Below are 13,668 nucleotides of genomic sequence, written 5' to 3'. Positions count from 1 at the left end.
ATTTTTCTTTTGAGAGACTCTAGAAACGAAAAACAAATATATACATGTATATATGTAATTAAGTATATTATATATATGTACATATATAATTAAATATATAGATATATATATGTATATAATTAAATAATACATATATATAACTAAAAATTATATATATATAATTAAATATACAGATATATGTATATATAATTAAATATATTATACATATGTATATATATAACTAAATACATATAAATAATTAAATATATTATATATATGTACACATAATTAAATATATAGATACATATATATATAATAAAATAAATAAATTTTATAAAAAAGAAAATCAAGTGACAATTCGGTATACCTATATATATATGTATGTATATATGTACAATAAAATAAAAGAAATTTAGGAAAAAAAAAGAAGACATTTTTTTATATTCATATTATATATATAATTAAATAAATATATAAAATACAAACGAAGAAAAAGTGACTATATGCATATATGTGTACATATATATATAATTAGATAAAAATAAAGAAAAAGAAGAAGATTTTTTTGTAAATTCCTATTATTCATATTTCTTTGTATATTCCTATTATTCTTATTATTTTTTGTATATTAATTTGATTTCTATTATGCACTATTATTAATTTCAATCATTTTCTTTTTAATATGTATCATATTAAATTTTTTATTTAAAAAAATATATAATCTCATAAATATAAGAATTTTAAAGGTATAACATTTGTCTTACCATTTCAATTATAAACTCAACATAGATTAATCACTCTAAACTACACTACATATTAGTCCATTATAATAATAAATTTCATCCATTTTCCTAATAAATTATTAATTATTTATATAAATTCTAACCGACCACATAAAGAAGTAGAATACATCATTCAATATAAAATTTTAAACTTTTCTAAATTCATACTTGAGCCTTGCACGTCAACAACAACAATCTCCATTTTTAATTATCTGAAAATACAAAAAAAATCAAATATCAAATATCAAAAATTACAAATTAATAAGTTTTTTTATTTGAATTTGAGTTTTAATAAAAGTCATTAACTTTGCAAGAAAGTCTTGCGTCCTTAATATGGGAAACTCATAAAACCATACACCATGTTTGGTTTGCCCAAAAGATAAATATAAGCTTCTGTTTCTTGTTTTGCATCAAAACCCAAACGAACAATCTCTTCATACAATTGGGCTACACGTTTCCTATAAATACCCATAGCCTAAGTTTTCTCATTCTATAAATATATATCGCAACAAGCATGATAAATTACCCCACTAAAAAAGTTACACATTCGTAATGTCCGGAATTGAAAAGGAGATAAAGACATGAATTGAATATAGAAGCGAAACAATAGAGTTTAGGGTTTACATTCCTTACACAATAATTTAGGATGCCCAAAACAGGGCTACGAGAATATTCCTTATAAAAGAACAAACGAAAATAAAAAAAATAAACAAAAAGTAAATAACTAAGCATCTTAAGACGACATTCACTAACTTTTGAAGGAGTCCAGGTGGTGAACTATTCACAACCCTCTTATTGATCGAGATCTAGATCTTGGTCTTCTTAATTTGAAATAGTTAATGAAGATGTGAGCTACATTAGTTCAGTAAAAATATCATACTACTCACAAATACAGAAATGAAGGTTGGTAAAAATCATAAAAATAACTAATGAAATTCTTAAATTAAGTAAATTCATTTATCATAAATAAAATTATTTATTACATACTTACCGTAGCATAATTTTTAAAATCGACTTATAGAGACAATAACACAAACAACATCATAATCTCATATTCAATTAGGAAGAACAATAACTTTTCCTTTTCTATTTGCTTACTGGTATCCCTGGGGGTCCATAGGGATGTCACACCATGCGTGAACCCATAACAAAACTTGTCAACTAATCGGTCGTCCCCATAGCTCGTTAAGTATGAGCGCAAAAAATATCATTTCTAAATACTCCGTATGGTATGAGGGTGAATCAGACCATCCTCATACCCTGTTCGGTATGAGTACCAAAAATACTATTTCTCAATACCCCATCCGGTATGAGGTAACGTTCACGGTAGGGTTTCCAATGTATCCGGTCTGTACACCATCTCCTAGGATATCCAGTAAGACAATTGTTTCATTAATTCACTTAACCAAGTAATTTTCTATTTACATTTAATTTTCAGTTTCACAATTTAACTGTAAATCACGCAAGACGAGTAATACATACATCAAGCAAACACAACTGAATCATCTTACCAATTTCAGTGTATTATCATGCATTTAAAACTGTACAATCAAACAATCAGTTAAAACAAGATAAACAGTAATAAATAACCAGTTCCGGCTTCATTAGTAACCTGTAATTATCTATCGAAGTTTTCTAAATTACGTAAAATACCGTATTATTTATAATTAGACTTCAATTCTATAATAAGAAATAAGGTGAGGGATTCTTACCCGAATCGGTGTTCAAAACACTGAACTTTCTCTTGCGCCTACTGGCAGTCCCCGAGTTTCCTGAATTTTCCTGCGAATGTAAAAATTCACTTAACCAAGCAATTTTTTGTTTACATTTAATTTTCAGTTTCATAATTTAACTGTAAATCATGCAAGACGAGTAATACATACATCAAGCAAACACAACTGAATCATCTTACCAATTTCAGTGTATTATCATACATTTAAAACTGTACAATCAAACAATCAATTAAAACAAGACAAACAGTAATAAATAACTTGTTCCGACTCTATTAATAACCTGTAATTGATTATCGAAGTTTTCTAAATTATACAAAATACCATATTATTTATAATTAGACTTCAATTTTATAACAACGAATAAGGTGAGGGATTCTTACCCGAATCGGTGTTCAAAACATTGAACTTTCTATTGTGCTTACTGGCAGTCTCCGAGTTTCTTGAATTTTCTTACGGAGGTAAAAACATGTTTTACGTACCTAAAAATACCCCAAAAAATCCAAAATCGGTGTTAAAAACTTTTTTTTGGCTAATTTTAGAATTTCGGCACGGTGGCACCGTCGCCCGCGGCGGCGGTTTGCCTTGGACTGACCGTTTTCAGCTAGTTTTGGTCGGTTTCAACTGGTTTTATACTCATCCCTACGAAAAAAACATGTTAAGGGGCGTCGGTTGGCAAAAAATAAATCAAAAAATAAAAATTTACCAGTGGTCCTACGTGGCACATTTTTTTTAATTGCGTTTTGACCTCCAGTTTTTTATTTTTCTTTCAAAAATACCTCCAAACCTAAATTTTTACCCTTTTTTCCCAAAATTATTTTCAATTTCATCATCCACCTAGTTTTTCATAATTTTACATTAAATAAAAATTTATAAATTTTAAAATTATATTTTTATATATTTTTTAATTTTAAAATTAATCTCATGTCAAATTGCAGGTCCGGGTATTACAACTCTCCCCTCTTAAAAGAAATTTGGTTTCTCAAATTTGTCTCTCTCTCATTCAATCAAACAGTTGAGGGTATTGGGCTCTGAAGTCTGATTCTATCTCTCATGTAGCATATCTCTATGTGTGATTCTGCCATAGGACCTTAACAAATGAAATTTTACGGTTGCGGAGTACTCTGCTCTTTCGGTCCACAATACCTACCAGTACCTCCTCATAGGACAGATCCTCCTGGAGTGAAAGGGGCTCGTGGGCCAAGATGTGAGAAGGGTCCCAGTTGTACTCGCATAACATAGACACATGAAACATATTATGGACCTTGTATAGTTATGGAGGTAGTGCCAGTCTGTAGGTGACTGTCAATTCTATCTAAGATTTTAAATAGCTCAATAAATCGGAGATTTAATTTTTTTCTCTTGCTAAACCTACTGATTCTCTTGAAATTAGTGACCTTAAGGAACACTCGATCATCTTTCTCGAATCCTAAATTCCTCTTTTGGATATCCGCATAATTCTACTGTCTGCTATGAGCTATCTGGATGTTCTTCCTAATAGATTGGCGACCTGCATGAGCGACCTCGTACGGAGCCCTACCGATACTTGCTTGGTAACTGTTATTGTAGGCGAATTCTATTAAGGATAAACGATCATCCTAATAGCCCCCGAAGTCAAGAACACAAGCTCGGAGCATATCCTCCAGTGTGCGGATCGTCTTTTCTGATCGTCCATTAATCTGAGGGTGGAATGCGGTACTAAGGGACAATTTCATTTCCATGACTTGCTGAAAACTAGACCAGAACCTAGAAGTGAACCTGGGGTCCCTATCGGATACTACTGTCACTAGCACTACATGTAACCTGCCTATCTCCCAGATATATATTTTTGCTAGTTTGTTCAAGGGGTCGGTCATCTTGATAACTAGGATGTGGGAAGACTTGGTGAGCCAGTCAATAATTACCCAAATGGTATCATGTCTCAAGCGTGTCATAGGCAATCCTGTTACGAAATCCATTGTGATGTGCTCCCACTTTCTACTCCGAAATTGGTAATACCTGAAATAGTCCGCTTGGGCGTTGATGCTCTGTCTTGACTTTCTGACATACCAAACACTTGAAAACAAAGTCGGCCACCTTTCTTTTCATCCCGTTCTACTAAAATCAGGATCGCATACTTTGATACATCTTAGTGCTTTCGAGATACATGACAAACTTTGAGCTATGAGCCTCTGTCATGATGTCCCTTTTTAGCTCATTGTCACATGGAACACACATCATGTCCTGAAATCTAAGTAACCCATCGGCAGATACTCGAAATTTTAGATTTATTACCTGTTATGCATCTTTCTTGAGGGCTGCTGTGGTGAAATCGGCGGATTGGGCTTTCTTTATTCTCTAGATCAACTCAGGTTGAACAGTCATGTGGGCCAAACATGTAACTCTCTTCAGGTCCTGAAGTCGTACCTGTTGTGCGGCCCCTATTACCCTGCATTATGAAACCATTAGATGAGCTAATGTACCTACACTTTTTTTACTGAGTGCGTCGGCTACCACGTTGTCCTTGCCCGGGCGATACAAGATATTGCAATCGTAGTCCTTGAAAATTTCTATCCATCTTTTTTGACGCATGTTGAGATCCTTTTGAGTGAATATGTGTTTCAAGCTCTTATGATCGGTGTAGATCTGAAAAGTCTCCCCATACAAGTAATGGCGTCAAGTTTTCAAGGCGTGGATAATCGCGACAACTTCTAAGTCATGGGTAGGGTTATTTTTCTAATGACTCTTCAACTGCCTGGACCCATAGGCTAACATTCTCATGCTACATCATAACACAACCCAACCCCAGGTAGGAGGCATTACTATAAACTGTATATCCACATGTCTCGCTCGGCAAGGCCAACACAGGTGCAGTAGTCAACTACTTCTTTAGTTCTAAAAAACTCATTTCACAGTACTCGTTCCACTCAAACTTGACGTTCTTCGTTGTGAACTAAGTCAAATGAGCAGTTAGGCTAGAAAATCCTTTCATAGACCTGCGGTAATAACTTGTCATCCCCAGAAAGTTACGAGTCTCCTTGATCGATGTCAATTTTTTCCAGCCGAGCACTGGCTTAACTTTTTTAAGGTTCACTGACACTTCATCCCTTGATATAATGTGTCCTAGTAAGGTAGTCTACTCGAGACAGAACCTATACTTACTCAACTTTGCATACAACTTTTTTTTAGAACCTACAAAACCTGAGTTAGATAGTGAACGTATTTCTCTCTACTTTTTGAATAGACTAGAATATCATCGATAAATATAATGACAAACTAATCCAGGAATCGTATGAAAATTCTGTTCATCAAATCTATGAAGACGAATTGTGCGTTGGTTATTCCAAATGGTATGACCAGGAACTCATAGTTTCCGTACTTGGTTCGAAAAGCTGTTTTGGGAATGTCTTCTGCCTTGATATTTGCCTGATGGTAACCTGAACTCATGTCTATTTTGGAGAAGACCTGGGCATCCTACAACTGATCAAAAAGATCATTGATCCTAGGGAGGGGGTACTTGTTCTTGATCGTAACCCTGTTCAGTCCTCTGTAGTCAATACATAACTTTAACGTCTTATTCCCCTTCCTTACAAATGTGACTCCAGTACCCCAAGGAAAAACACTATGTTGGATAAATCTACTATCCTGCAACTCACTGATTTGGTTCCTCAACTCCTCCATCTCCACGCAATTTATGAGGGTAAGGGCAACCGAAATAGGTTGGGTGTCTGGTTGAAGATCTATGGTAAATTCAACTTTTCTATCCATTGGTAGTTCAAGTAGCTCATCCGGGAAGTCTCGAACTACCGAAATCTCTCGAATACAAATTTCTTTCTTATGTTTAACTAGTTAGAGAAAATAGTCGAGTTAAATCACTTAATAATAGGAAAAATTATCATGAGAAAATAATATTTAAAAAATTTTATTAATTTGTAAATGACTCTTCATTATGAGGGTTGAATACAAGTTTTTTATAAAAATAATCTACAGTAGCGTGATACGCTGCTAGCTAGTTCATTCCTAGGATTATATCAAAGTCCTCCATATTAATCTCTATTAGGTCCACACTCAATTTTCTATCTGCTATATCTATGATACAGGCTTAGTATATAACCTTCCTTAATAGTGTCCTACTCCCAGGAAAGTTTGGTGTAAAAGTATGTGAAACAAATGAATGTGAGACACCAGTATCAATCAAAATATGTGCAAGATGATTACAGATAGTGTACGTACCTTGTATCACATCTGGGTTAGCTTCTGTATCTTACTGAGTAAGGTTGTAAGTCCTGCCCTAGATAAGAGGTCTGACCTAGTTCTGATTTCTCAGGCACTCTCTCGCATAATACTGGGTACTCCCACATGTACAACAAGTGTTGTTGAGGCGATAACATGGTCAGTCCTCATGATCCTTACTGCAATATTGGCAAGTCCTACCGCGTTCTATTGTCGAAATCTGATGAGGAGTCTGAGTCACTGGCCTAGATCTCTTATTCTGCTAAATAAGTGCAATGGGTGCTAGTTTACAGTGTGAAACTGATGGCCTAAGGTTCCCTACTACTGGAAGAAAAATACGAAGATTCCTCTCTATTAGTTGTGCCTTGGCAAGAACGGCCGAGTAAGTACTGAGCTCAAATACATACAGCTGTTATCTAATCTCAAGACGGAAGCCCCACTTGAACTTTCTTGCCTTTTTGCCTTCATCCATCATGCTATCAAGAGAATACGGACCCAACTATAGGAACTTTAAGGTATATTCTGATACAGTCATATCACATTAGACTAGGTATGCAAACTCTATTTTTTTCAGATGTCGGAGATACTCTAGGAGGTACTCTGCGTTGAAGATCATCAAGTGACTGGAACAGGCAGGGTGGTCTGCTTGAGTTGTCACCAGCGGCCTGTCTCTCCCGCCAGCATACAGGTGATAAATATAACTTTTTGTTCGGAAATCACCATAAGAGTCATTTACAAAGGAGGATGCTCTGCAAAAGTAGATGAGTTTAGTTTTTTATATCTCTCAATATAGTCTCGGTCTATCATGGAAGGAACCGGGTCTCGTGGAAGAGGGACTGGATTGTGCTGAGGATGGACCAGATGGCCCTGTGGTGATACTGGATGATACAGTGGGACACTAAATTGTACTGTGGTGGTGTCAGGTGATGCGATTGGGGCACCGGGCTATACTGTGGTGGTGTCGAGTGATCTGGTTGGGACACCGGATCATACTGTGGTGGTGCCAAATGGTACTGTAGAAGAGCAGGGTCGTACCAGGGTGGCTCAGGATCCTCCCGCTACAGGGGTGGCTCAACCTGTGGCAGCAGGGAGGGTCAAGTAGCTCATTTCTTTCCTTCTGGGCCTGCTGGGTAGCGATGAGTCTCTCCAGCATTTCAAACAGTCGGTCAACATCCTCTCAAAGCGAACCCTCTCGGGCTGTTCGGTTTAGTGAGATTCTTCCTTTCCTCATCTATTTATACCTGTATTTTATAAGGAATGGTTAAGTGGTAATTCATTTTTTTGGTATTTTCTAAAGTTTTTGTGTAAGAAATGGTTCCGAAAAATGCGGCTCTGATATTAATTGTAACGTCCGGAACAGAAAAGGATATAAAACATGAATTGAATGCGAAAGCGAAAGCGAAACAATAGAGTTTAGGATTTACATTCCTTATACAATAATTTAGAATGCCCAATAGAATTATGAGAATGTCTCTTCTAAAAGAACAAACGAAAATTAAAGAAATAAACGAAAAGTAAACAACTGAGCATCTTAAAATGACCTTCACAAGCTTTTGAAGGAGCCCGGGTGGTGAACTATTCACAACCCTCTTATTGATTGGGATCTGGGTTTTAGTTCTCTTAATCTGAAATAGTTAATGAATGTGTGAGTTACACTAACCCAATAAGAATATCACACTACTCACCGATATAGAAATGAAGGTTGGTAAAAATAATAAAAATAACTAATGGAGTTCTTAAATTAAATTAATTAATTTATCATAAATAAAATTATTTATTACATACTTATCGTAGCGAAATTTCTAAAATTAACTTATAGAGGCAATAATACAAACAACATCATAATTTCATATTTAATTAGCCAGAACAACTACTTTTCTTTTTTTATTTGCTTACTGGTATCTTTGGGGGTCCATAGGGATGTCCCACTACGCGTGAACTCATAACAAAACTTATCAACTAACTGGTCGTCCCCATACTCTATCCGGTATGAACGCCAAAAGTATAATCCCTTAATACTTCGTCCGTTATAAGGATGAATCGGACTGTCCCCATACTCTGTCCAGTATGAGTGCTAAAAATACCATTCTTCGATACCTCGTTCGGTATGAGGTAAAGTTCATGGTAAGGTTTCCTATGTACTCGGTCTGTCCACTATCTCTCAGGATATCCAGTAAGACAACTGTTTCATTAATTCACTTAACCAAGCAATTTTTCATTTACATTTAATTTTTAGTTTAATTTAACTGTAAATCACGCAAGACAAGCAATACATGTATTAAGAAAATACAATTGAATCATCTTACCAATTTCAGTGTATTATCATGCATTTAAAACTGTACAACTAAAAATCAGTTAAAACATTACAACAGTAATAAATAACCGATTTCGGCTCCATTAGTAACTTTGATTAATTATCGAGATTTTTTAAATTATACAAAATACCGTTCTATTTATAATTAGACTTCAATTCTATAATAGGGAATAAGGTCAGAGATTTTTACCCGAATTGGTGTTCAAAATACTGAACTTTCTACTGCGCCTAGTAGCGACATCCAAGTTTCCTAAATTTTTATGTGGAGGTAAAAACACGCTTCACATACCTAAAAATATCTCAAAAAATCCAAAATCAGTGTTAAAAATCTTTTTGGGCTAATTTTGAAATTCCGACACGGCGGCACCATCGTGCTTCAATGATGGCACCGCCGCCCGTGGTAGTGATTTGCCTCGGACTGACTATTTTTCGGTTAAATTTTGACCAGTTTCGATCGGTTTTATACTCATCCCTGCGAGAAAATACGTTAAGGAGTCTCAGTTGACTGAAAAAAATCGAAAAATAAAAACTTACTGGCGGCAGAATTTTTCAGTGCGATGGCTCCGTTGGCTCACCTTCATGGCTGAGCGTTTTTCTTCAGTCAACTTGTAAAAAATAGAATGGTGAACACAATAGTAGAAAAATTGCACAAAACGAAAATCGGAAAGGGGCTCATCGGAGGTAATTTTTGGTTTTTTCAAGGCTACAACGCCGAGCTTTACTCGCGAGTTCTATCTCATTCGCCATTTTTTTTGCTCCGATTTGGCCATCGGGGTGTTCAAAATCAAATTCTGAGTGAATAAGAGAATTTTTACTTTTTTTGGCGGTCAGATGTGGCTCCGACGCAGCGGTGATCGACTCCAGTCTCCGACGGCTTGTTATTCTTCTCCGGGCGGGGTCTAGCGGCTAAGTTTTGGATTCGGTATGAAGTAAGATATTTATACTCGTCTCCCTTAAATCTGTACAGTTTATCGTGTTTGATCTCGAACATCTGATCTCGTTTAAAGAAGAAATAAATCTGAGTCGATTATCGTGATTTGATCTCAACTGTAGGATCGCGTTTAAAGAGGAAACAAATCTGGACCGTTCATCGCGTTTAATCTTGACCATCTGATCACACTTGAGGAAGAAATGGATCTGGACCTTCTACGCCACGGGAACGCATCTGGGCCGTCCGATCGCAGGCACGCGGATTGCCAGTGTGGCCTCCCGCGTGGCCTCGAGTCAGTGTGTCATGTCACGCCGCGCACTTTGATTCGTCGATGCTGCTGACTGGGCGGTCCTACATGGTGCATTTTTTCTTAACTGCGTTTTGACCTCTAGTTTTCTATTTTTCTTTTAAAAATATCCATCGAACCCAAATTTTTACCTTTTTTTTTCAAAATTGTTTTCAATTTCATCATCCAACTATTTTTTTCCTAATTTTACATTAAGTAAAAATTTATAAATTTAAAAATTATATTTTTAAATATTTTTTTAATTTTAAAATTAATCCCCAACTAAATTTCGGGTTCAGGTATTACACATTTCCTATGATCGATCTGAAAACAGATAGTAATATAGTTATTTAAAACATATTAATTTAGCATGCCAAACAAATTCAATAGGAAGCACCATTATGGTAAGGCGGAGTTATAACACCATAAAAGGCAAGAGCAACAAAATCTAACAAAGAAACAAGTAGGCAAAATCAAACACAATGAGAAAAGGTTTTAGACATAAACCTTGTTGTCCAAATATACGTTGGGGCCTAAAGACATCCGTAAGCGCAAATTGTGGGTGCATGTGACATCTATAGCAAAAAATTAAAATAGCTTTATGGCATTGCTTTGACCAATTGAGCCTTGTATATTATAAAACTTGTAGATTATTATTAGCTTCCTCCAATATGACATAATGAAATAATAAAGAAATGAATTAGGAATATGTCGGCACCAAAAATAGAAAAAATGAGTAAAAAAACATATAAGGTAAACAAATTCAAAGTATGCATTATTATACATGCATAGTAAATAATGAATGAAGGGAACGATGGAGAATTACTATTTTTGGAATGTTTAGGTTTTTGTATATAAAGCTTAACTAACATAAACCCATTCGAAGTTCATTTGGCTTGCTTGCTAATGAAAAACAAGTAATTGCTTCACTGAAATTAATATGTAATTGACATATTAAAAAACACACGAATAACAACAAGAAAAAACGTGAAATTCAATTCTTAAAAACAAGATGTTAAATTAAAGAAAATCACTCAAATAACAAATTGATCTCAAATATCACACAAGTTGAACTAATCCCACAAGAAAATCTCAAAAACCTCAAGTACAATTTGCTTAAAGCCAAACCCAAATCATGGGAACCTAAATCATGAGAAGACGTGGTATACCTGATAAGAACCCACAAGCTTGTTGTGACAGAATAGAACTCGAAGCTCGAGAGAGGTGAAAACGCAAAGAAGCCCTAGGAGAAGAAGAGTAAACTCATATTCAATATGCTTAAAAACAAACCCAAATCATGAGAAGAAGAATAGAGATAGCATACTTATTGCAGCGAAAAGGAAGATGAAGCTCGAGAGAGGTGTTTGTCACTGCTGCAATTTCTCAAATCCTTGTTTTTGAGAAGAAGAAGCATCAGTTTCAAAGAAGAAATAGGGTAAATGGGTATAAATATAAATAAGAAAAAAAAATTAAGCTTATAAATGGAAACAAAATTATCTAAACCACATTTAACTAACGATTTAGTAGTTTAAAAAAAGAAAAAATTGTAATTTTTTATCCATGCAACAACCGTGATAAGATCATATCATGTATCTGGAAATATAAACAAATAAGGTAAAATCATATTATGTATTAATATACCATCATTCAAAGAAAACCTTAAGATTCCATCTTATGTCTAGATTAATAATTTTACAAAACAATTATACAACTAATAAATTATTGTAAGTGATTAGATTAAGTTTAATCTTAATAAATCTATTACGTTTCTGAACTAAACAAATATTTTATAACAATTAAATTCTCTTAACCGAATAATATATAAGATTAAACATACAACTTGACCTTTTAGTCACTAAATCATTGCAACTCTAGAGTATTCAAATTTGAAACCAAATAGAAGACATAAGATTTGTATAAATTTATACTCACATCCATCCTAACTCTTGCAGAGTATTCTTCCTCCTTTCCGTCCAAAACCTTTTCTTTTACCGAATTCATACCTAATCACATCAATTGAAGTTGTCTCTAACCAAATAAAACCAATCAAGCAATCAACATTTCAAACAAGTTTCCCCTTTAAGAACACTTGAGATTTTACATACAAATAATAAATGATCTTTTGAAAAATTAAAAAATAAAAACCAATTTATAATTACCAATCTAAGAATTCATTTACTCCATAACATTTGGGAAATTTATATTAGACTTCATAAATTTACTCAAATATATCATTGAAACAGAACCCACAAACTAATAAAGCAAGAAAGTTTGTTAATATGCATGCAAATTATTCAAGATAAAATGGAGACTAAAGAAACTGAAACAAGCGGTTTCATTTCATTCATGTTCAGATCCAAACAAGACAATAAAAACCCTAACCATTACAAATCACATTGAAAAAAAAAAAAAAGGGAAAAATAAATTTGACTTCAATTTCATCACTTTCCCCTCTTCCTAAATTCAGTAACGGCAGTAAAAAGGTCCTAGACCCAAAATTACATACAACTAAACAAGTCAAAAGATACACCCAACTTGTGGTCTCCGATGATTCAGACCTAAGCCTTCTTGGGAGACTTGGTTGCCTTGGATGGAGACTTGGATTCCTTGGTTGCAGCTGCCTTCTCACTCTTCTTAGGCAACAATACCGGGTTAATATTGGGCAGAACACCGCCGTGGGCAATGGTGACTCCGGCAAGCAGCTTTCCGAGCTCCTCATCGTTCCTTACTGCCAGAAGAACGTGTCTAGGGTTGATTCTGTTTTTCTTGTTGTCTCTAGCTGCATTGCCTGCAAGCTCGAGAACCTGTACAAAATCAAGTAGAACAAATCATTAAAACATTAATTCGATTTCAGCAGTATGAATTTAATTAAAACAGATTTTACTTTGGCCCAAGGATTCGGTCCGTTAAAAGCGGTGGAATAACGTAGTAGTCTATACACATTTTTTCAGAAACCAAACAGAAATTAATCAGACATTTTCTCAGCAACCAAACGGAAATTAATCAGAAAAATTAGTGACAAGACCGCCAATTCAGAAACCCTAAATCAACCAACAAAGAACCCAAGAATGAAAGAACATAGAAATTACTTCAGCAGCTAGGTATTCGAGGACGGCAGCCATGTAAACTGGAGCTCCGGTACCAACCCTCTGGGAATATCTGCCTTTCTTCAAGTACCGCCCAATTCTTCCGACGGGGAACTGAAGACCGGCTTTCACAGATCTAGAAACTGGCTTCTTCTTTGGCCCACCTCCTTTCCTTCCTCCTGCACCTTTCTTCACTTTAGTTGCAGAATCCATCTCCAGTAGAAAAACGCTCAATCCAACTCAACTACAACAACCCGACTAGTTCGCCGGAAAACCTAGAAGAATATTTTTTTTTTTTTTCTCTGAAAATAAAAACGGATTCTTCAATTGAGATTGCGAAATGGAATG

General features: G+C 34.8%; 1 protein-coding gene and 1 long non-coding RNA gene across 2 annotated transcripts; both read right to left on the bottom strand.

Moving 5' to 3' along the window:
• Nucleotides 1–1,364: 1,364 nt before the first annotated feature.
• Nucleotides 1,365–11,666, bottom strand: LOC148269003 (uncharacterized). The gene is made up of 4 exons (XR_015817341.1): nucleotides 11,559–11,666; nucleotides 11,404–11,477; nucleotides 2,474–2,543; nucleotides 1,365–2,124 (listed from the first exon to the last, which is right to left on the bottom strand). It is a non-coding gene; the product is annotated as an uncharacterized LOC148269003 (long non-coding RNA).
• Nucleotides 11,667–12,552: 886 nt separating this feature from the next.
• On the bottom strand, nucleotides 12,553–13,668 carry HTA6 (histone H2A 6). The gene is made up of 2 exons (XM_022031931.2): nucleotides 13,324–13,668; nucleotides 12,553–13,038 (listed from the first exon to the last, which is right to left on the bottom strand). Exons 1-2 carry the CDS (start codon nucleotides 13,531–13,533, stop codon nucleotides 12,793–12,795), a joined length of 456 nt encoding a protein of 151 aa, XP_021887623.1. The 5' UTR covers nucleotides 13,534–13,668; the 3' UTR covers nucleotides 12,553–12,792.

This window comes from Carica papaya, chromosome 2 (genome assembly GCF_054855325.1).
Source record: "Carica papaya isolate Zhongbai chromosome 2, ASM5485532v1, whole genome shotgun sequence".
Lineage (NCBI taxonomy): Eukaryota > Viridiplantae > Streptophyta > Magnoliopsida > Brassicales > Caricaceae > Carica > Carica papaya.
This window is presented reverse-complemented; position numbering and strand designations above follow the sequence as displayed.